This window comes from Theropithecus gelada, chromosome 2 (assembly GCF_003255815.1).
Source record: "Theropithecus gelada isolate Dixy chromosome 2, Tgel_1.0, whole genome shotgun sequence".
In the NCBI taxonomy this organism is placed as follows: domain Eukaryota; kingdom Metazoa; phylum Chordata; class Mammalia; order Primates; family Cercopithecidae; genus Theropithecus; species Theropithecus gelada.
The window spans coordinates 158,349,736-158,371,449 of NC_037669.1; the positions used below are offsets into that span (position 1 = coordinate 158,349,736).

At 47.5% G+C, this 21,714-nt stretch overlaps 2 protein-coding genes and 1 pseudogene across 3 annotated transcripts in view; all 3 read right to left on the minus strand.

Moving 5' to 3' along the window:
- LOC112618253 (serotransferrin-like) overlaps nt 1–17,722 on the minus strand; it is a 32,506-nt gene extending 14,784 nt beyond the window's left edge. For both annotated transcript variants that reach the window (XM_025375075.1, XM_025375074.1), the window contains exons 1-9: nt 17,180–17,722; nt 15,061–15,233; nt 10,314–10,422; nt 9,376–9,552; nt 8,557–8,689; nt 7,698–7,753; nt 7,026–7,204; nt 6,079–6,256; nt 4,699–4,853 (exon numbers count right to left, since the gene is read on the minus strand). In XM_025375075.1, coding sequence (XP_025230860.1) covers nt 4,699–4,853; nt 6,079–6,256; nt 7,026–7,204; nt 7,698–7,753; nt 8,557–8,689; nt 9,376–9,552; nt 10,314–10,422; nt 15,061–15,233; nt 17,180–17,717 — 1,698 coding nt within the window. In that variant the 5' untranslated portion in view covers nt 17,718–17,722. The remainder of the gene's footprint in view (nt 1–4,698; nt 4,854–6,078; nt 6,257–7,025; nt 7,205–7,697; nt 7,754–8,556; nt 8,690–9,375; nt 9,553–10,313; nt 10,423–15,060; nt 15,234–17,179) is intronic.
- On the minus strand, nt 562–3,666 carry LOC112618254 (annotated as a pseudogene).
- Nucleotides 17,723–20,946: 3,224 nt separating the features above from the next.
- LOC112619403 (inhibitor of carbonic anhydrase-like) overlaps nt 20,947–21,714 on the minus strand; it is a 53,478-nt gene continuing 52,710 nt past the window's right edge. The window contains 1 exon segment of the mRNA XM_025377382.1: nt 20,947–21,049. Within this exon segment, the coding sequence (XP_025233167.1) occupies nt 20,947–21,049 (103 nt within the window).

Sequence of the window (21,714 nt, forward strand, 5' to 3'; positions counted from 1 at the left end):
TAGAGCAAAGACCCACATTCAGTCTTCTTGCCCTCTCATAGGACACACTGTCCCAGAGACACTCCTACAACACATTTCTGACACCAAGAATTCTCATGTGCAGATGGATGAGTGGAGTCAGGGACTCGTGGCTGTGGCTGTGGAACACAGCACCTTCTGAAGGGGGCTCTAGCCTCTAATGTAAGCCTCCTTGGCTGAGTGCTATTTCCGTGTTTGGTGCATACAACGTGTTTAATGAATGAGTCAAATATTTTCAAATGATCTAAATCTCAGCTCTAATAAGTCCTAAATTTCAGAAATGCTTAGATTCAATGAGGTTTGTAAGATTTCCCTTTGACCTGGCAATATACTTTCTAGTAATAAACCATAAAAGAACAATCAGACTGGTGGGCAACTATTTAGACAAAATGTGTAAGTGGGCAAAAATAACAGGTGTGATTTATAATAGCAAAAAGAAAATTAAACTAAATCCTCAATGACAGAGAATAGCTAAATAAATGGAAGCATATCCATACTATGGAACAGATATCAACATTAAAATATCATCTGTTTTTCCTTTAAAACATAAGTTGGCTATATTTATTTCTCTCAATTTATGCAAGATAATTATTACACATCAGCAAATATTATCTTCAATAATGATTTGATTCATAAGTATTTGAAATGTATGTAATTTCACATCAACAGCCTTGCATTTTTTTAATACTGTAAGTTAAAAAGCACCCCCCAACGGCCACTTTATATACTTTCAATATCTCCCTCTACACATCCAAACTTTAAAAAGTCATAAATCGAACATATAGGTCATGTTTAGAAACTTGAGGTTTTAGAAATCTGCTTCCTCAATATGATTCAGAAAACTCTTTATACTGACAATACAGTCACAGGTGGTAAAGGTAGTTGTAGGAGGGAAAAGGAAAAAAGAGACAGACACAAGTTTGCTCTCCTACTATTTTACTAATCCTGTCCATTGAAGATGGTGATGTCTTAAGAAGTAAAAGTCTAGGTTGAATATGAGGAATGGAGTTTGCCTCACGGTTTGAAACATGCATTTCAAATAATTTCCTATTTGATTTGAGCTCACTGTAGCAAACTGATGCCAAAAGAGAAAAATCATTTCTTCCACACATTCGCTCAGAGTCTGCCTGGTAATGTGTATTAAACTCTTTGTGTTTTAGCTTGAAGGCACCTGTCGCCAGACCAGTTTCAGGATCCATAGGTCAGGGCTCAAACCAATTTTTAATGGATTTTCAAACTTTTTCAGACATGCTCAAATAGCAGCTTCAGAAAGTACTTTAAGTATGGTAGTCCCCTCTTATCCTCAAGAGATATGTTCCAAGACCCTCAGTCTTGGAACCTGAAATCCTATACAATGTTTATTTCCTATACATACAAGCCTATGATAAAGTTTATAAATTAGGCACAGTAAGAGATTAACAACAATAATAAAACAGAACAATTATTACATACTATAATAAAAGTTATATTAATGTGCTCGCTCTCTCTCTCAAAGTATCTTAACATTTTTGGACCACAGTTGACTGTAGGTATAACCCAAGAAAGCAAAACCTCACATAAAGGGGGACTACTGCACCTCATCTTCTGTTTCACAACTGTTAAACAGCTCCTTCCAAGTTCCTGGAAGTCCTTTCTTTCAAATTAGTTCTGTTCCTTTTGATTTGGCATAACAAATCCAATGACATAAGAAGGATTAACTGTTTGCAAATGCACAAACGTCATCTATTACTGGGAGATTCTTCAGAGTTGGCTGTACTTTCCCAAGGGAAACCCAGTCTCCTGCCTGTAGTTTTACAAGGTCGTTTTTATGATCAATCATCTGTAAACAACCATCAAACTCTCCAGTATCTCCAGGACATAACCACTTCTGCCCATTTCCATCTTCAAAGAAATCAGCTTTTGTTTCTGCTTCATTTCTGTAGCATCCCATTGTCACATTTTAGCCACCGATAAGAATTCCACCTCTGGGATGTGGTTTTTCAATATTAAAGTATCCACCTTCCTCCCAGTTCTTTAATTTCACAGCAAACTAATGGGACTCCCACTTCTGCCAGCATTGTAATCCACACATCTGTAATTGTTCCAGCCCCTGTAGGTTCAGTGAGTCTGTATCCCTGACCACAACAAAAACATACTCATGAACTTGCTGCGTGTTGCAGAAAGTGGAGCACTTTCGTACAATAAAAACTGAATATTTCCGCCTAGCAAAGCTGAATATTTTCACAATTTCCAGAAAACAAAGCTGCCACACAATCCAGTACTATGCTCTTTTGAAATGTGTTCCATTTTATAATTATAGGCCAGAATAAACAGATTGTGTTGAAGACTACTCATTTCATACACTTTATTCATGACATTTTGGTAGATCTGATCCATGATTTCCAGAACAGCTGCCATCAGTGTTGGTTTCAACCTGGAAGGAAGTAGACCCTTTGCTTCCGGTTTTTTGTTTTCTTGTTTTTTTTTGAGATGGTGTCTCACTATGTTTCCCAGGCTGGACTCAAACTCCTGGGCTCAAGCAATCCTCCTACCTCAGCCCCCTGAGTAGCTGGTACTACAACTGCATGCCACAGTGTCCAGCCCATTTTTTACTTTAAAAGACTGATCCACTAAAGTCTGGGGTGAAGAGTAGCCAAGCAGGCATCCATGAGAAAAACAAAGAAGCTCAACACTTAATTCTAGAACATGAACCAGAGGCAAATATCCAATGTAGTCATCTTCCTCTTCCAGTCTGGGAATCCTTTCCGCCATCCCAGTAATACCAGTAATGATGTTTCTATGCCAGATCATGACTCCCTTTGGAAGTCCTGTGTGTCTACTCATGAACATGATTACTGCAGTAACTGAGGGCACTGGTCGCTCTGGGATCTGTTTTCCACATTCACCTTCGCTTTCTACTGCAGCCATGGTGTCACGATAACAACCTTGGGAAATTGGGACAGGTCAGTGGCTTCCCGTTGACAGTGATGATGTGTCACAGGTGTGGGACCAAATAAACTATGTCTTTCAACTTTGTTTCCAATAATTCTTTACTAGCAATGATATTGGTTACTTCTGTTTCATTAATCCACAGACCCTGGACCTCCTAAAGTAGCATATAATTTTATGAACTAAATGTTATGCATGAAACATACCTGTCCAGCAATCATCCACTTGGACGTGGTCTCACAGAACATGGCAATGTTGGTCTTTGGTTTCTGCCCCAACATCTGTAAGCTATTTCCAATGTTAAAGGCTCAAACGATATCTTCATAGGAGAGCAAATTATGATGTCCAAGAAGAACCTTTTAAAATATGTTTCCATTGGGTTGTACTTCATCATCTTCATTTAAGATTTCACATGTTCCCAAGAGTCTTTTGTTGTTCCCTTTTTTACAGACGTAAAAACTTTATCTATTGTCTCACATGCAGAGTATAATATTGAAGCCCAACCACTCAAACTGCTAACAGATTTGTATAGACTCAGGTTTTGAATTTGTAGGCTTTGCTTTAACTTAGTTTGGTTTTTCTTGTCTTGACTCAGACAAAAACTAAAATGGAATGTATGTTAAAATAGTATAAAGTGATACTTATAAATTGTATGAAATATAAAAGAATGGGACTGATGGTCTGTTTTTGCTTCATGGTAGATAGTTCTGAAGATACATGGTTATTCGTAAGTGCTCAAAAAGTAGAATTAACATATTTCAGCAAAAATCAGTTGACAATGGCAAGAGGTACTAGTGACTTTATAATATGCATCTTTGTTTCAATATATTTGCTGATTTATTATAAAGGATCCAACTCAAGAATAGCCAAATGGAAGAGACACAGAGGGCAAGAAATGTGGGGAGGAGGGGGAGTGGAGCTTGGCACTTCATGTTCTCTCTGGGCAAACCACTCTCCCCCATCTGGATGTATGCACTAACACAGAAGCTCCAGATTAGGTTTTACAAGAATGATTTATGACATGGGAAAAGCTTACTAGAGACTGTGAGGTGGGTAAAAGATAGCAAGCAACCTATAAGAAATGATCCCAATAAGAGAATTTTCTCTGAATTACATGATTATAAGTACTTTTCATTTCTTCTTAATATCATTTAGGATTTTAAAAATTATCTGTAAACCAATATGGAATACACTTTCTTAAAAACAACAACAACAACAACAACAACAACAACAACAAAACCAAAAAAAAAAAAAAAGTTTTTAGAGACAAGGTTCTGCTAAGTTGCTAGCCTTGAACTCCTGGGCTCAAGCAATCCTCCTGCCTCAGCCTCCCAAGTAGCTGGGACTACAGATGCATGCCACTATGCCTGGCTAGGATACTCTTTTGATGAACAAAGCAAATTTGTACCTGCTTGGATCCTACCAGTTACTCAGGATCTTACCACAGTGACCATGGCACACCACTGGTCTCAGGACACCCACACCATGGTCCAGCCTCCCTAAGCAGGCACCGCTCAGCCTGCCCTTTCACTATACACTCATACAAGGAGGAAACTGAGCCCTGTGGGCATCCTTCAGATCCACAAACTCAAAGATTCTGAACCTCAAGTGGGACTGTGCTCACACAGTCAGGGCAAGGTTCCTGGGAGCCAGGTTTTTGCATCATTCCCAGGAACACTCACTAGCTCAGTCTTGGGGGTCAGCAGGCAGCAGTGACAGGGACATTGCCCTAGGAAGGCTGGAGTGACATACCATGATCTTGGCGATGCAGTCTTCGGTGGTCTCTGCTGATTCACACTCTATTCTCCCTTCACTGTTAACGCTCCACTCATCACACTTGAGCCTCTCGTGGTGGCTCAGCGCACACCACTTCACAGGCTTGCATTCATCTGTTGGGGCTTCTGGGCCTATGGCATAAAAAAAAGAACCAGAGATCAGAAGCAGCCCTAGCTGTTGCCTTGTGTTTATCAGCACTACTCACGGTCTTCATGCAAATGCTGGGATTCGCCAGTAATAAACAGTCCCATTCAAGGAATTAATCATCTTAGAAAGCAAAGTCAATGCACAATCTCTTGGGTGACTTCTCATTTAGATTTAGTTTTTTATGTCTTCTGAGAAGCCAACCTTCCTCTCCAACCTCTGGGCACCATATGACCTCTGGCTGTTTTTTTCCTTCTTGTTTTTCAGATAGCATTTAACTACCGGAGGTGTTCTTATTTATATGTTCATTGTTTATTGTCAGGTTTTCTGCAGGTGAACATAAGCTCCAACAGAGAAAGGGTCCTGCCTGTCTTGTTCACCAGGACATCCTCAGGGTTAGGGCAATGCTAACACATGGTCAGCATAATAAATGTCTGATGAATAAATGTACATCTGCTCATCTTGCAGACTGAGCTCAAGAGTCACTTCCTCAAGGAAGCCTTGCCTTAACCCCAAGTCCAGGGTCTGTTTTTCTTTGTTTTGCACTCTCATAGGGCCATGGTATTTTGTTGTCAAAGTTTTCCCCTTTTAAGCATATCTCTTATTTTGTAATTCATCATTCAATAGCATGATTATTTATTAAACATTTATCTTCTCCCCAGTTTGAAATTTCCAGAACAACAGAATCAAATATATATTTGTCATGCCATCCTATATCCAGCACCTAGCAGAGCATATGGCTAGATGTTCAATAAATGTCTGCTGAAGAAATTTATGGTCAAGCAAAACCACAGTGACTCAATGAAATTCAGGACTGGGATCAACCTCTCTCAAAACGCCTCTTCATTATGGCACATGTTGACTGGCTGGAGATGTGCAATACATAATAATTTTGTTCTATTTCATTTACTCTGTGATAAGCTAATTGGCTTCACAAAGTAGGCAAGGCAGTCCTGATTGATGCAAAGGAAATACTGGAACCAATTCAAGTCATTTTAAAAGTGGATTTCCTTTAAAGCCCATGGTGACATCAAGGCCATCTCATAATGACTAATGCCATTCAGCATCAGTCTAACACTGGGCTCACAGACAGGTCAGAAAAAGGAGCATCAGGAGAGGCATGCAGGTCCCTTAAAAGACTCAATCTCTGGCCCCTGTGCTCACCAGGTTTCCCAAGTGCTTGTGGTCACCTGCTTTTCCCCAGGTACTCACATGTGCCTTCCCGTAGATTCCGGATGGCAGTGATATACTCATAGCCCAGGTACATCTTGGCATCCATCCTTGGGGGGACTTTTAAAAATCCGTGGGCAGAGTCCTTAAACAGCAGGTCCTTCCCATGAGGAGAGCTGAATAGTTGGAATTCTTTTGATTTGTCTTTACCAAAATGTTCCTGTTCATAGAGAAACAGAATAGTGGATGGCAACAGAGAAGAAAGGAGGCTGAGAAATGGGACTGAAGTTAAAACAAGTCTCTGAAGGAAACAACATGAAAAAGTTCAAGATGCCAGGAGAGAGGGCAATCGGACCTGCTCCTGCTCACCCAGCACTTCCTCTGCCCATAGCCCTTGTGGGTCCGCGATTTCCCTGAACCTGCTTCTGTGCCTGTCTCCCGGAACGGAACGGGTTGAAACATCAGTGAGAACAAGAAATGTGGCTAATCCAGAGGCTGCCCTGTGTGGGTGCCAATCAAACTCTCAGTGGACAGATGGGAGGGCTGGGCAAGAGGAAGCTGGCTGAACCCAAATCACAAGCTCTCGGGAAGTAAAGCCGCTGTGCGAGCAGCCCCCTCCCAGCCAGACTGAGGGGAATGGGGAGAGAGACCATTTCCTTCTGGGAGGGCCATGGAAAGCCTCCTTGGGGTGGGGTTTAGCTTTGGGCCTTGAAGGTCTGGTTTAGGTAAAAAGGAATGGAACAGAGCAATTCAGAGCCTCTTCAGATATCACCAGCCACAAAGGCAAGGGCAGCAGATGGTAGCACCACAGCAGACTCCCTGCTGCTCTGTGAGGAGTCCCAGCTTTTAGAGAATTTAATGGCATGTGGCATGGCTCCCACTGTATCCTGAACATGCAGACTTCCAGAGTGACAAGATGGCCAGGAGGAAAACCCCCAAATCCAAGCAGAGAGCACTAAGCTGGAGGGGAGGATGGCAGGTGGGGATACCTGGGCCTGGTTGAGAAGCTCCCAGATCAAGTCCTCCTTGCCACCCACACTTCGGGCCACGACGGTGTGAGAAGGGACCCGGGCCAAGTGGCAGTCCTTGTATTCATCTACCGACTTCCGGGTGTTGTCCAGGCAAAGCAGCTCATACTGGTCCCTGTCAGCCTTGTTTGCCAAGTTCTCTGCGGAGGGAAAGCCCAGGTGAGCCTAATGCAGGAGAGCCATGGGCTGTGGTGCCCATCCTTGAAATTGCATTGATCATAGAAAGTATGAGCTGAGAGGCCTGGAGTGACCCCTGAAGGCCAGAGGACATGCAGAAGAATGACTCGCTCAAGACCCCACAGCCAGGTAAAGGCTTCTGATGCCCATGCAGCAGTGATTGCTCCTCATTCCACCATGAGCCTGACCTTAGCAGGACCAACCCCCAGTCTTTGGTTATGGCAACACTACTCCAGAGGCAGAAGCACTGTGTGAAGAGGTGGAATGATGGAATGAGGCCCAGGAATCCAGATGAGGACCCCGTAGGTACCCAACTCTGCACAGGTGGAAACCCAGGCAATGATAAAGGAGAAATACAGTATGCTCATGTCCAACGACTGAGCATGAAAAAGGGAACATGGAAAAAGAACACCCACTATTTGGAGGGGCCCTGGTGGATTCTTGTCCCATACTTACCAAATACAGTCGAGTGCTTCACAAAGGCCACATCCCCAGCACCATCCTTCAGACACCTGGGTCAAAGAAACACATCAGCAGGGCTCCTGCAGGGCAGGCCCTTCTCCACCTGCACCTGGAGAGTCTGATCACACTGTCCAGCACTCACACAAGGTTAGAGCCTGGGGAAGGCCTCTGTGCAGCCCCGTAGCTGAAGCAACGCCATGTGGTGTGCAGACCTCCAGGGCAGTGCTGAGATGGGGGAATGAGCTCGCACAAGATAAAAAGCCCTAGTAACCCAAAGAAGCAAAATGCAACTGAAGATATTTTCATGTGAAAAGAGTTTTTAAACTTCTGGAATAGAAGATAATGGTATAGTGTCTCCTGAGGGTGAAAATGTGTCCTTGGCTGGTTGTAAAACTTTAGGATATAATCAAGGTAAAAAGAGAGAGCAAGAAATCAGCTTCCCAAATAGAGACAGTGATGGGGGCAGGAGATAGGCAGTGTACTGAGCAGGTGACACTGCTGGGATTGAGGGAAGAGGGCCAGTCCCTGGACAGTGGGCCCAGACACCAGAGGCATGATTGTCCTTTCAGGCTCTGCCTGATCCACTGAGAGGAGACCCTGACCAGGCTCGAGGTCTCTGGGGAGAGAGGAAGGGCCCCCAGGAAAAGGGCCTGCTTGTCAGGGTCAGATGAAAGGGAACATGGGCTGGCTTGGCCTAGGAGTCCCAGGTTGTGCTTCTGACTCACTGGGAGGGGATTAGGCCACCTTGATGCCCCTGTAGGCAGGCAGGGCTCAGCTTTGGACCAGCAAAGAATTCTCACCCTGAGGACATTTGGCACTTTGGCCACCATGGAGCAGCAGACATCTCACTCACTTGAAGGCTCCTGAGTAGCTGAAGTATTGATTAAGGGTGGAGCAGCCACACCCTGGACACAGTTGACACAGCTGGGGGAAGTTCGTCCCATCCGCACACGGGACACAGCTGCCCGAGAAGAAATTGGCCACTGCTGCTCAGCACAGAGAAATGGACCACAGAGCATGAGTGAGGTTGGCCACAGCCAAAGGCATCACCCCGCCCAGGCCCATCAGGGAACAGAGGGGACTAAAACCAAACCAGCACATGCAGTCCCAGCTTGCCCTTAGGCTAACTCATCAAGATCAAGGATTTCTAATAGGAATAGTTGACCTCTGTCTTGCCACCATCCATCTGAGGAAGGTCTATGCTTCCCATTAACCAAGGCCTATCTTGGGTCTTTCTCAGTGCACGCTCTCCCTGCTTTGTCAGAGGCTGGAACAGCTCAGAGAGAGGTCCCCTCTGGGATCCATGCCCCAGACATAGAACTGCCTAGAGAGGTGCAGGGTTCCAGAGAAATCTCCAGGAAAGAAATCCAGAGAAGTGGACAAGAGAGCCACCATCGTCTAGACTGAAACCCTCTGCCGAGCCTTGCACCCTTTCCTCACTCATCAGAACAGCCTCTGCTGGCGTGTCGGGAGCTCAGAGCAGAAAAAAATCTCAGCTCCACCTCCCAAGTGCGGCTGGTGCAGCAGACCTGCCAGTTTAAAGTTGGTTAACCTCCTTCCCCCACCTGAGTTCATCCCACATGTCTGCTGAGGGTGATTGCCTAGTGTGGCCTGTGTGGGCATCTGGAGCAGAGGCAGCTGCTCGAGGGCACCCAGCCTCCCACCAGCTTACCTTTCTCAAGAGGTTTACGTGGCTCAGGTAAGTCACAGTAAAGTAAGCCTATGGGGATGTTCCACCCAGCGGACCTGCCCAGGCCCGTGTGGCAGGACTTCCTGCCTCGAAGTTGGTTCATCTGGAAGTCACTATCCTTCTTCACCACAGCAACAGCATAATAGAAAGTCTGTGGATCTGCAAAGGCACAGTGTGAATGGAAGGCCTTCAGCCTGGTGCAGGGAAACATGGCTCATCACCATGGGACTCTTGAGGAGGGAGGGGAGTGGAGAGGCCTTGTTTTTACTGGACTGGGCGATAAGGAGGAGGGAATCAGGAAAACCTGCCTAGGCTTGCAGGGGAGAGAGAAGACCATAGAAGGTATATTTGTAATGTTACCCCTCCAGGCAAACAGGGGCAAGAAGGCCACATGCACATGTGTCCTGAATGCTTTGCCTCCCCTGGCCCTGCAGCGTGTCTGCCTATACCTACCAGCCCCAGCCACCAGGAGACTGGAGCTGTGGCAACAGAGGCCCATCAAAGTATTTCCTGTCTGCTGGCACAGGCCCAGGGACAGTCAGGTTGATCTCAGAAGACTTGCAGTGCTGCTGGCATCTGAGTGTGTGCTCCAGAGTGACCTCTTCCATGTGAGTGGTACCTGTGGCTCCAGAGGCCTCCAGGGACCCCAGGCATATCACTAGACCGCAGCAGGTCAAGCTGCACACAGCCTGCCGTGTTTGTCTGGTAAGCATATCCCCCTGGCGCAGGGGTCAGTTTTAGGAGCACTAGTCCTCGGCCAGCCCCAAGCCCCCGGAGGCCTTGCGGTGTGGCTGTGGTGGCTGATGGGGCCCCTCATTCCCTACTCACTCTCCAAAGATGAAAACCTGCCTGTAAAACACAAGACTCAGCACAGAGAATAAGGGTGACAACTCCTTCCTGGGGTCCCAGGGAGAACTTACCCTCTTTTGACCCGTAGAACTCTGCCACCACAGGCTTCAGGTTATTGGGAGCCAGGTAAGCGTCATACACCAAACCCCCATCCAGCGTCACAGCGTCCGCTTCGTTTGCCTGAAAGAGAACAGGCCAGTCCTGGATGAAGCCCTGACTTCCAAGGAAGGCCCACCTCAACCCGCACAAGTGGAGAGTGGCTACCAGGACTCCACGGACCCAGGGCCAGAACTTGACTAGACCATGTACAGCCCTGCTAGCTTCAGTTGACTCTGTCTCCCTTGCAAGGGCACTTAGCCACCAAATTCCTATTCCTTATGCATAGAGGGAGGGATGGATTGTGTTTCTCTTTTCCCTGGTGAGGTGCTCAGCTCCTGGTCAAAAATCCTACGTGATTTTACCGTAGGCAATTACGAAGGCTTAACCTGGCAGGCTCCGTGGGAGAAAGCCGCCCGCGCCACCGCAGACTCAGAGCACAGCCAGTGCAATGCAGTCTCTGGAGGGGACTCTGCTGGCAAGGATGCAGCTCGCTTGGGGTGGCCACGCTCTTTTTACACCTGTTTTCATTCCTAACCCGTGACCTTTGCTCAGAGACCTCTTTATTTTGAGACTTCCTTTGAGGTCTTCCTCAGGTGCTTCTGTGGAGATTTTTTTTTCTAGGGGAAGATGGAAACCTTGAAAACGTTCATCTTCACTCTGACTCGGTACTCAATGCTCTTCCTTCCTGTCCTGGGTCCATAAAACTGCAGGACCCTTTTGCTGAGGGATTGGGCCCTTTCTCTGGGTTTAGCTTCTTGGTGATAACTATGTACTGAATGATCAAAAGCTTGATTATTGCTTCCATTTTTGCTCATCTCTGGTATAATTGTCTACTCCAACACATGGGCAGCTCATCTCTCTTTCTATCTCAGCTCCATTTTACAAGTGAGAAATCTGAGGCACAGAAAGGTTAAGTCACTTCCCCTGGCCACGTAGCCAGTAAGTCATGGAGCTGGGATTTGAGTCCAGACAGTCCGGGTTTATTTCTTATCATTGCGCTGTCACTTCAGGTTATATTTCTTTTTGACTTTGTGCTTCTATAAGCCCTCATCTTTAAATCAACAGCTCCCTTGAAATACTATAGCTGCCTTCTTACTTGATCTATAATTTTATTTTCTTTTTATGTAAATCCTTAAAGTGAGCCAAACTCTCTTTTATTTAGACACTTAAACACATAGTTTTACTCCTTTTGTGCTTTAACTGTCTTTAATCAAAATGATTTTTCCAGAAGTCCTTGCCGGTTCTCTATGAAGATTTCCTATTGATCAAATTACAAAGCAGGCCAGGTACAGTGGCTCATACCTGTAATTCCAGCACTTTGGGAAGCTGAGGCAAGCGGATCACCTGAGGTTAGGAGTTCGAGACCAGCCTAGCCAACATGGTGAAACCTTGTCTCTACCAAAACGAACAAAAATTAGGTGGGCTTGGTGGTGCATGCCTGTAATCCCAGCTACCTGGGAGGCTGAGACAGGAGAATTGCTTGAACCTAGGATGCAGAGGTTGCAGTGAGCTGAGATTGCACCATTACACTCTAGCCTGGGTGACAGAGCAAGACTCTCAAAAAACTAAACAGAATGAAACAAAACAAATTACAAAGCAAAAACTATAGTTCCATGAGCTTTGTTGTGTTACAATCAAGTAATAAGACAATAGTATTTCTAAATGAAATAAAATATGTTGTAAGCCAAACTATATCAGACGTCTCACTCTTGTTCCCCAGGTTTGAGTGCAATGGCTCCATCTTGGCTCATTGCAACCTCTGTCTCCCGGGTTCAAATGATTCTCCTGCCTTTGCCTCCCAAGGAGCTGGGATTAAGGCGCCTGCCACCATGCCCGGCTAACTTTTGTATTTTTTTAGTAGAGACGGGGTTTCACCATGTTGGCCAGGCTGGTCTCGAACTCCTGACCTCAGGTGATCCGCCTGCCTCGGCCTCCCAAAGTGCTGGGATTACAGGCATAAGCCACTGCGCCCGGCCAATTTTAACCATTTTGAAGTGTACATTTTAGTGGCATTAAGTACATGCATTCACATTGTTTTATAACCCTCACCGCCATCTCCAGAAACTGAAACTCTTTACCCATTAAACAATTACCTCCTATTTCTCCCCAACCCCAACCCCTGGTAGTCACTATGCTACTTTTTGTTTCAATAAATTTGACTATTCTAGATACTTCATAAAAGTGGAATCTTACAATATTTGTCCTTTTGTATCTAGCTTGCTTCACTTATGTTTTCAAGGTTCATCTCAGTGCAGCATGTATCAGAGTTTCATTTATTTTTAAGGCTAAAAATATTTCATCATTTGTGTATACCACATTTTGTCTATTCACTCATCAATGGATTTTTTTTGTAAAACATACTTTTAATATACCACAATACAAAACAAAATTAAGAGACACAATGGGCCTTTCTGTTCCACAACAACTAGACCTTACGTATGAAACACACTTTGTGGTTTTGTTTAATCTGCAAACACCTTCCCTTCCCCAGTCCTCACATTGCTGAATAAAAGTGAAGCAAACAAACGAGAGCTTTGCCCAGTGCAGTGGGGTTGGGAGAGTGGTCAGGAACCTGGTCTTTCTTTTCCAAGACACCAAGAAATCACTGGTGCCTCAGGGGCTCAGGGAACTGAAGAGCTAAGGCCTAAAACACAGGGTCCAGCACTTGAGCTGCAGGGTTCCCAGGGGAACCTGTGCCAGCTGGGAGGGACAGGATTATAATCAAGCAAGCTCTCACAAGTCAAGATAAGCAAACCCAGAAGAAGGAAAGCCACAGAGAGAAGGCTGGAGGGAAGCCAAGGGGAAGCCAGCAGAACGACACTGGTAGAGGAGGAAAACCCCAGCGCAGATTCCTGGAGGGAAGCCAGGCTTCATCTGGATGTGTCTACCTCTTCCACCTTTTCCCTTCGGCTAACCTCCTGCTTGCTTTGTGCCGAGAACTGTAGAATTTCCCACACTTGACAAGTCTGTCCAAACCCCTGCACTAAGAGACCTGACCAGACTCTGGCACGGCTCCTAACAGAACAAATCTCTGTCCCTGGGATGGCCCTGGTTCCCCTTAAAGTGCTTGCCTGAGAAAACTCAGTGCTGTCAGGAAAATGTATCTGTTTCTTCTAGCCCACACAACTGATGATAGGCCCCTGACCTCCCTTTCCAAGAGCATTTACTAAAAAGGGCTGAAAACTGTGAATATGTATCTCTTGAAACTCACAAGCATCTGTCTCAAGGACTGAGAGCCATTCCTTTGCAACACAATCATCAGGATGGAGAGAGTGTCTGTCTCCCCGTCTCTGTGGGAGAATAGAGTCCTAATCAAGAGAACTGCCAGCTATCAGACACAGCTGACCTCCTCACATTTACACTGACCAGCCCTTTCTACCTTTTTACTTCTCTGACTCTACAGAGCCCTGCGTTCTCCCCTCCCTCATTCTCCCTTTAAAATGCCCACGTCACCGCTGCACAAATCAGAATGGAGCCCAGCTCTTTCCCCACTGTCACTAGTTACTGAATGAAACCCACTGTCACTGCCTAAACTAATATCTGGCTGTGCTTATCTTTGACAGCTCCCATCACCCTGGCTTCCCCCTAGCAACTTAAATAAGCCCGCTCTGCTCTGCCTCAGGCCCTTTGCATCTGCTCTTGCTTGCTGCCTGGTGTATTTTACACTGGGACCAACCCAGGCTCAGTCCTTGGGTCTCAGCTTCATTACATCTCTCTTAGAGAGATGGTCTCTGACCACCCAGGACAAAGTGAGTCCCTGTCAGAACACTCTCCTTTTTCCCTCTATTGTACATCCCCACATTTTGGAGTTAGTTGTTTACTTATTCGTGTGTTTTTCTGCTCTCCTGACTAGGCCACGAGCTCCCTGAGGGTAAGGACCAGTGTGTTTAATTCACCACTGCAGCCCCATTGCCCAGCATGGGATCTGACACGTACAGATAGGCAGGGGCAACGTTGAAAGGATGAAGAGCATTTTTGTAGACCTAAGAACAAAGGGATCAGCTGTCACCTGCAATCAAGACACTGTACTCTTCCCCCTGCATGCATCACTCGTCTTCTCAGTTGTGTATCAAAAGCTGCCAAAGAAGGTTATATAATAATTTTGATAGTGGACATTCTTACTTATTTATTTTTTTTGAGATGGAGCCTCATTCTGTCACCTAGGCTGGAGTGCAGTGGCAGGATCTTGGCTCACTGCAACCTCTGCCTCCCCGGTTCAAGCGATTCTCCTGCCTCAGTCTCCCAAGTAGCTAGCTGGGATTACAGGCATGCATCACCATGCCCAGCTAATTTTTGTATTTTTTAGCAGAGATGGGGTTTCGCCATGTTGGCCAGGCTGGTCTCAAACTCCTGACCTCAGGTGATCCACCTGCTTCAGCCTCCCAAAGTGCTAGGATTTCAGGCATGAGCTACTGCGCCCAGCCTGATAGCAGGCATTCTTATATTTTTGCTGAGTTCAGAGAACCTAGTGTCTCAAAACAGTCACCCTTGCATCTACTGTGTCTGGAAAGCAAAAGTTAACGTGCTTTTTGACTTTTGCTTTCCAGACACATTAAAGAAAACCTCCCCATTTCCATTTTTGAAGTGATTTTAGTAACAGTCAGGGTTGACTGCCCCATACATCAGCCTCCTACCTGTGAGTAAAGAATTGCTCCAAAGTGACCGGAGATAGAGAAAGTATGGCTTTCTTCCATTCTCTTTTAGGCAGCAGCGACTTACCGCAATGGCCCTGATGCAATCGAGGTGGGAGGCTTTCTTCACACATGCAACACTGGGACCATCGGATGGAAGGACACTTTTCATATGGTCGCGGAAACTCTGGCACTTGGTGGCCTCATGCTCTGACACTGCACACCATCTCACACTTTTCTCGGGGACAGCCAGACACAGCCCTGGGGGAGAGAGGCCAGAGATGGAAGAGACCCACTCCCTGTGCTGAGGGAGAGATAGCATCGCCCCTAGAAAGGCCTTGACAGCCACATGCCCTCCGTCCCGTCCTCCTCTCACTCCTGTCCATGAACGCTACAGGGCACAAGTTCTACTGCATTCTGAGACTGGGCCAATACAACGTTGCCCTAATGGCCTCCCAGTTTCCTACCGACCACCCTCTGCTGGCCAGAGGGATGCAGGCATGACCATCAGCTCCCGGCTGGAGATGACAGTCTGCTCTGTCTCCGCCTTGTCTCCTCCCGTCACTGTCCTGGCCCCTGCCCTGCCATGGAACATAAGCCTCAGTGTGCATAAGCCTCAGTGTGCACAGGGCGTTTTCAGCTACCCCAACACATTGGCTCGATACCTCAAACTTTGGAAAACCAGCAGGGGAGGAACTGCCATCTTTTTGAGAAGAGGGAGTGAGACTCAAAGAATGATGCCTTGTTGTTTTTTTTTTTAACCCAAGGTCACCCTGCTTATTGTTGGCCAAGCCAGGCCTAGAATCTGGGTCTCCAGACTCTGGGTCTGCTACTCAGAGCACACAAGAAGAAACCATTCTGAGTTACACCCCTTCTTGGCCAGTAGTTGTGGGTAAATTAATGAAAAGAGAATTAATTTGTCTGTGACTCTTGTCTGTTGCTCTCTGTTTAGGAATAACTAAAAACTCCACGAATTCAACAGTCTCCCCTCTGTCTCCACTGAACTCTCCCTCCATTTTCACCACACTTTTTGGCTGCCATTCAGAAAAAAAAGCTGAAGCCAGCCATGGGTAACTATTAAAATCCATGTGGTTGCAGAGATAGCATCCATATCACATGAGCTTTTGCCCTGTGCCCAAGGCCCCCTGTCATCTCCACTGAAACAACAAATGCTCTTATGTTGTGGGCCACAACAGCAAGGCTGATTCACTGGCTCTGAAGAAGATCCACGAAGCCTGTGGCCAGGAGGCCCACAGCTCTCCAGGATACCTGAGGAGGGGCCACCAGGGATGGCCACCCCAGCGACCCCCATCATCCCCCTTGGCCCATGGGAAATCCTAGGAGGCAACATAAGTCTGTGGCAGCCTCTCCTCAAAGCCACACCTCCAGGGTTCCTATAGGTGAGAATGTGTCCTCAATGGAGCATTACCTTGCACAGCCTGTGAATTGCTCTGTGTGGGGATAAAGGCAAGTAACGTGGGGTCCTCTCTCAAGGAATTGCTAGCTTATGGGAAGAGACAACTAAACACAGAAGCCCCAACAGTGTGACAAATGCCCCACGAATGGCAGGCAGAAGTTAGAGTATGAAGGGGGCCCCACCTCAGGAGGTCGGGGAGTGAGGTGTCAGTCACTGCCCCATAGCAGGATGTGTGCAACATCCACCACTGGTACCCGGCATCCGCCACCTCGCTGACCCTCACCTGACCCTCCCAGGCAAGTGCTGTGATGACCCCTTCCCTGGTGAGGGGCCAGTCAGGATTTGGATCCAAGAAGTCTGGCTTCAAATCCCATGCTCTGACCGCTCGATGGGCGCTCTGACAGCTCCCAGGGCACCCAGGGGACATCAGACTCTGAAAGGGGGAATGGTCAGACCCGGGAGGCCTTGAATGCCGTACTAAGGAGTTTGGACTTGACAAGAGGCAGCAGCAAAGGGTTTTGATAACCTGATTAGACGTGCTCTGATTTATTGTATTTCACTGCTGCAAGATTTGCTGGACAAAGAGGAGAACGGGAAGGAGACAGTGAGTGCAGTGAAAGGTGTCTAGAGGCCTAAGCAGAGGCCAGGGGTGGGGCGTAGAGAGGCAAGGGAAAGGCACCCAGGCTTCCAGCCTGAGCGAGGAGTGCATGCAGGCTGCGCGGTGGCCGCCCGGGTTGCAGGGAACGCTCCAGCCAGCAACTCTGCGCTGCTTCCCCGCGCCCGCACTCACCCAGGACGGCGCAGGCCAGCAGGGCTCCCACGGCGAGCCTCATCCTCCGGGTGCGGCGCTGAGCAGCGAGCACAGTCCGACTCGCTTCTGTGCAGCCTCCCGCGCCCCACGTCCTTTTATTCCCGGCCCGGGCCCGCTGGGCGCAATCTTTGACCTCCCGTGTTTGTGCAGCCCGGTTGCCCAATCGCCCCTCTCCCAACCCCCCTTCCTTACTCGCCCCACTGATCACCTCATTTCCTGAGCTCTGGAGACGACCCGCGAGTGGAAGGAGTCCAGCACAGAAATGCTGATGAAAAGGGACATGAAGCACAATCCAGCCATTGTCATCGCGGCTCTCTCGGTGCCAGGAGCGGCTAAGGCAGGCTGGGAACCGGGTGGCTCTGCTCCTGACTCCAGGGCGGCCGAGCTGGTCCGTGCCACCAGTCCTATCTGCGCAGTCCACAGAGGGAGACTCCGAGGCTGGAGAGGGAAAACAACTGCGCCCAGACCCCACACTAGAACTGGAGAATGACAGGCAAAGCCCCTTTTGGGAGAGCATGCAGGAGAAACAAGCTGGCCTCAAGGTCAAAGACAGACTCAGCACCTTTTGCTCCCTACCAGGTGTCCCTCGAAATCCTGCTCCTGGGCTCTCAAAGGTCCCCCACGGAGGAGCTGCTCCTTCTTCCTGCCCCGCTGAGCTCAGGCTCCTGGGCTGGAAAACTTCCTGCCCTCAAGCTTCCTGTGGGACACCTTAGACTGGGGACAGAGTCATAGGGGAAGATGAACTCCCTCCCACAAGAAGGTTCCAGGAACGTGGTCAAGACACTGTGAGGCTCAGAACCAAGTACCATCTTAGCACAAAGCAAGCGGCCCAGTGGAGGGTGTGGCCTGTTCTTACAGCCTGGGACCACCGTGTTCCCCTCTAGTTGATGAGTCTCCTAACCGCTTTAATTGCACACACTTATCATGAAAAATACTGAATTTGTGCCTTCTAGATGGTTATATTTTAACTAAAAAGTGTGTACACTTTAATCATGCACAAGGAATAGAACTTTGTAAAAGAATGAGCTAAAGATGAAACTCATTTTCGAATGTCGTTTTGCTTATGCGGCCTTATATAGGATTATTATCTCAAGGCATAACATACCTGGGGAAAGGTCAAGGTTCCTTCCACGAAGTGTAAATCCAGACTTTGGAGATTTTGCCAAAAGTTACTTCTTCTCCAACCTGACCAGATGGTCCTTCATTCTGTCTCATGTTTTAGTTGACCAAGCCCATACCAAGCCTAGTGGATATGTCAGGTCAGGCATTTGCTTTTTGTTCACTTGTTTTTGTGTTGTCAGAATTATCTCCTAATTCTAGTTTCTTTGTAGAAATCTGTTTAAGGCATGTGTGCATCTCGTGAAGATTGGAGTTAAAGCCCAATTATCTAATCTGTGCATCCGTTTAACTGGGCACATACAAACCCCAAAATATGGAAATAAAAATACCAAAACAAAGGGCAGGGTCGGCACTCCCCTCTTAACCTATAGCATTGTGAGGTGATCCCCATCTTCCCTTAGGACACCTCAAAGGCTCCATCTGTCATGACTGCAGACTCAGGTGGGAGACAGGGCCAATTCACACATTCAATATGAATGAATGATAATGTGTTAATCTTTTGCAATAACAATAAATATAACTGGAAGTTAGGTTATGTTCTCCCACGCTCCAAAAGATGATCTCATATGCAAAGGGGTTACACACCTCCCACTTTAAAGTCCACTGCAGAGGCTTTCTGTTTACAGTGAGGACAGAAGGCAAGTCTGGCTTTCCCAACACATCAGCCTCACCAGCGAGGGAGGGTGACCACTGCTGCCCTGTCTTACTCCCCCCGGCCCGTCCATGGGTCCCTTGCACTTGAGCCATAGGGAAAGAAGACTCTTGGCATGAGGGCCATATTCCTACTGTCCCTGCAGCAGGCTCTAGGCAGTGGTCTGGATTCATTTGGAGACCTTGAGGTAGGGATGTGAGATGAGCAGGAAAAGTCAGGGGCAAGGCTAACTGGGAGGCACCTGACAGAGCAGCATGCACACGTACAGCTGATGCGTGGACAGGCCCTGTAGTAAGCTTGCAAGGTCTGCCAGAGAGCAGGAAGTGCAGTTACCAAAGGTTAAGCTCATGCCACAAACTCAGGGAAGCTCAACACAGGGCATGGAAAGAAGATGGTCAGTGATTCTCCTTCCCTGGAGCCCATCTACATTCATAGACTAAGCCCTGCTGAGGCCACTCCTCCAGCCACAGGCCCATAGCCTACCCAGAGCCCCTGAGCAGGGAGCAACTACCTACTGGCCAGGCTGAGTTCTCTCTAGACCAGTCAACTCTATGCCCTGTCCTCAGAGGGATCCTCTGAGACCAAGCCCAAGACAGGTGCTGGGAAGGAAGTACACAGCCTCAAGGGATATAAAGGAAGCTCAGACAAGACATAGAGAACTGGTGCTCCCACGTCATCTACACGCACCTAGATGGAGAGGCCCAGGGTCTTGGCTCTTGCTCAGGAGGACAACAGCAGAGCCTCGTGTTTGCCATTCCTTGGATGGGGTAGACAGGGGTGAGGCCAGCTTTGGGGTGTACATGTGTGCATGGCCCTAGCTGTATGGGGTGCCTATGCCTGTATATGTCTGTAGGAGCATGTGAAGGTAAGAGTAACATTACAGCGCTCCATGTCCGTGACACTTGTACCTGTGCTCTCACTTACATTCTTTAATTCTACACCAGAGATGCTCTGAAGTTGAAATTCACTGTCCCTTTTTATAGCTTAATGATGGCTGAGACTTACTGGGAGCATCGGTGAGCGCTTACCGTACCCCTCTGACTTTGGTGCTTTAGCATCTGCGTCTTACAGATGAGACAAGGAAACTGAGGACCAGAGAGGATGATACCTTGTTCAAGGTCAGCTGCAAAGTCAGAATACAAAAGAAGGCAGTCTGATTCCAGAGTGTACGCATCCACCAGGGACACTGCCTCTCCCAGGAAACCAGGACATGCAGGGGCCAAGGAGCTCACCTGGGGTCACACCGAGAGAGGGACAGAAATGAGACACCCAGCCTTGCCATTTCTCCAAAGACACACAGCCCCCAGGGCTTTGCCAGCACAGGGGCTGGTCAGTCTGGGAGAGGTCTGAGTACCAACTGCAGATCCTTAGACATGGACTGGCTTGATTATGCTCAGCTGGAAGAAAATATCATGTTTTTATCCCCTTGTATGTGTCAGGCACTGTCCTGGGGCAAGATCATTGGGGCAGCCCTGCAAGATAAGGTCAGTACCTCCTTTTATCAGATGTGGACATTACAGTCAAATGATGGGTCCTCATTCATGGAGCTCTGAGACCTGAACTCACACTTCCTAAATCTTGGCCTTCTCCAGACCACAGCTGCCTTCTTGATATTGACCTTCTCTTTATTTGTTTAGTGGGGGAGGAAAGAGAGCGAGGGAGGTGAGAGAGAAAGAGAAAGAGAATGAGAGAGGACATAAAGGAAGCTTACAGTTCTAAACCAACCCAAGCATGAGCCAAATCTTTCACCGCAAACAGGGCAAAACTCTTAAATTTCAACCACGAGTTGGCCCTTAAGGAAACAGCTGCGCTCGTGTGTACGTGCAGGAAAATTGGAAAAGCTGACCAGCAGGAGGTGGGTAAGAAAGCAGTGGGCCTCTGAACCAATATTTGTTGTTTCCAAATGTTGCCCAGTGGACACAGAAGCAAAGCAAACAAAGAGCCTCTGTTTTGAGCAGTTCCTCCTGTCCCCCACTCAGTGTCCTCCGCCTGACACCAGAGACTTCTCTGAGTCTGGGTCATCCTCGAGAAGCAGCAAGCTGGCAGCCTGAGAACTGACATTCACGAAGCCAGTCACCCTGCAAACCCGATGGGTCAGGCCGTATGACCAGGGGGTTGGGGACTGGGCAGGGTTCTTTTAGGAAAATACCAGGCATTTTGAAATGCCACATGACACTACTGCTCGCTCGCTCTCGCTCTCTCTCTGCCTCTTTCTCTCTCTTCCGCTCTCTCTCTTTATCGCTGTTCTACCTCTCAGAAGTCCTCGGACAATGAAGATTCTCAAGGTTTCCATTCTTTTCACAGGGGAGTCTACAAAAATACCTGTCTCATGAAGAATAGTCCAGGACCAGGTGGAATGAATTCCATCAAACATTTAAGAAGAATTACAGGGTGGGGGTGGCAGCTCATGCCTGTAATCCTAGGGCTTTGGAAGCTTGAGGCAGGAGGATCACTTGAGCTCAGGAGTTCAAGACCAGCCTGGGCAATATAGTGAGAACTCGTCTCTACAAAAAATTTAAATCAGCTGGACACGGTGACATGCACCTGTATTGCCGGCTACCTGAGAGGCTAAGGTAAGAGGATTGCTTGAGCCCAGGAGTTCAAGGCTGCAGTGAGTCAAGATCACGACACTGCATTCCAGCCTGGGCAACAAAGTGAGACCCTGTCTCTAAATAAAGTAAAAGGATTGCACCAATATATTCCTCCAGGAACAGAAAAGTAGGAACACTCCTTAACTAATGTT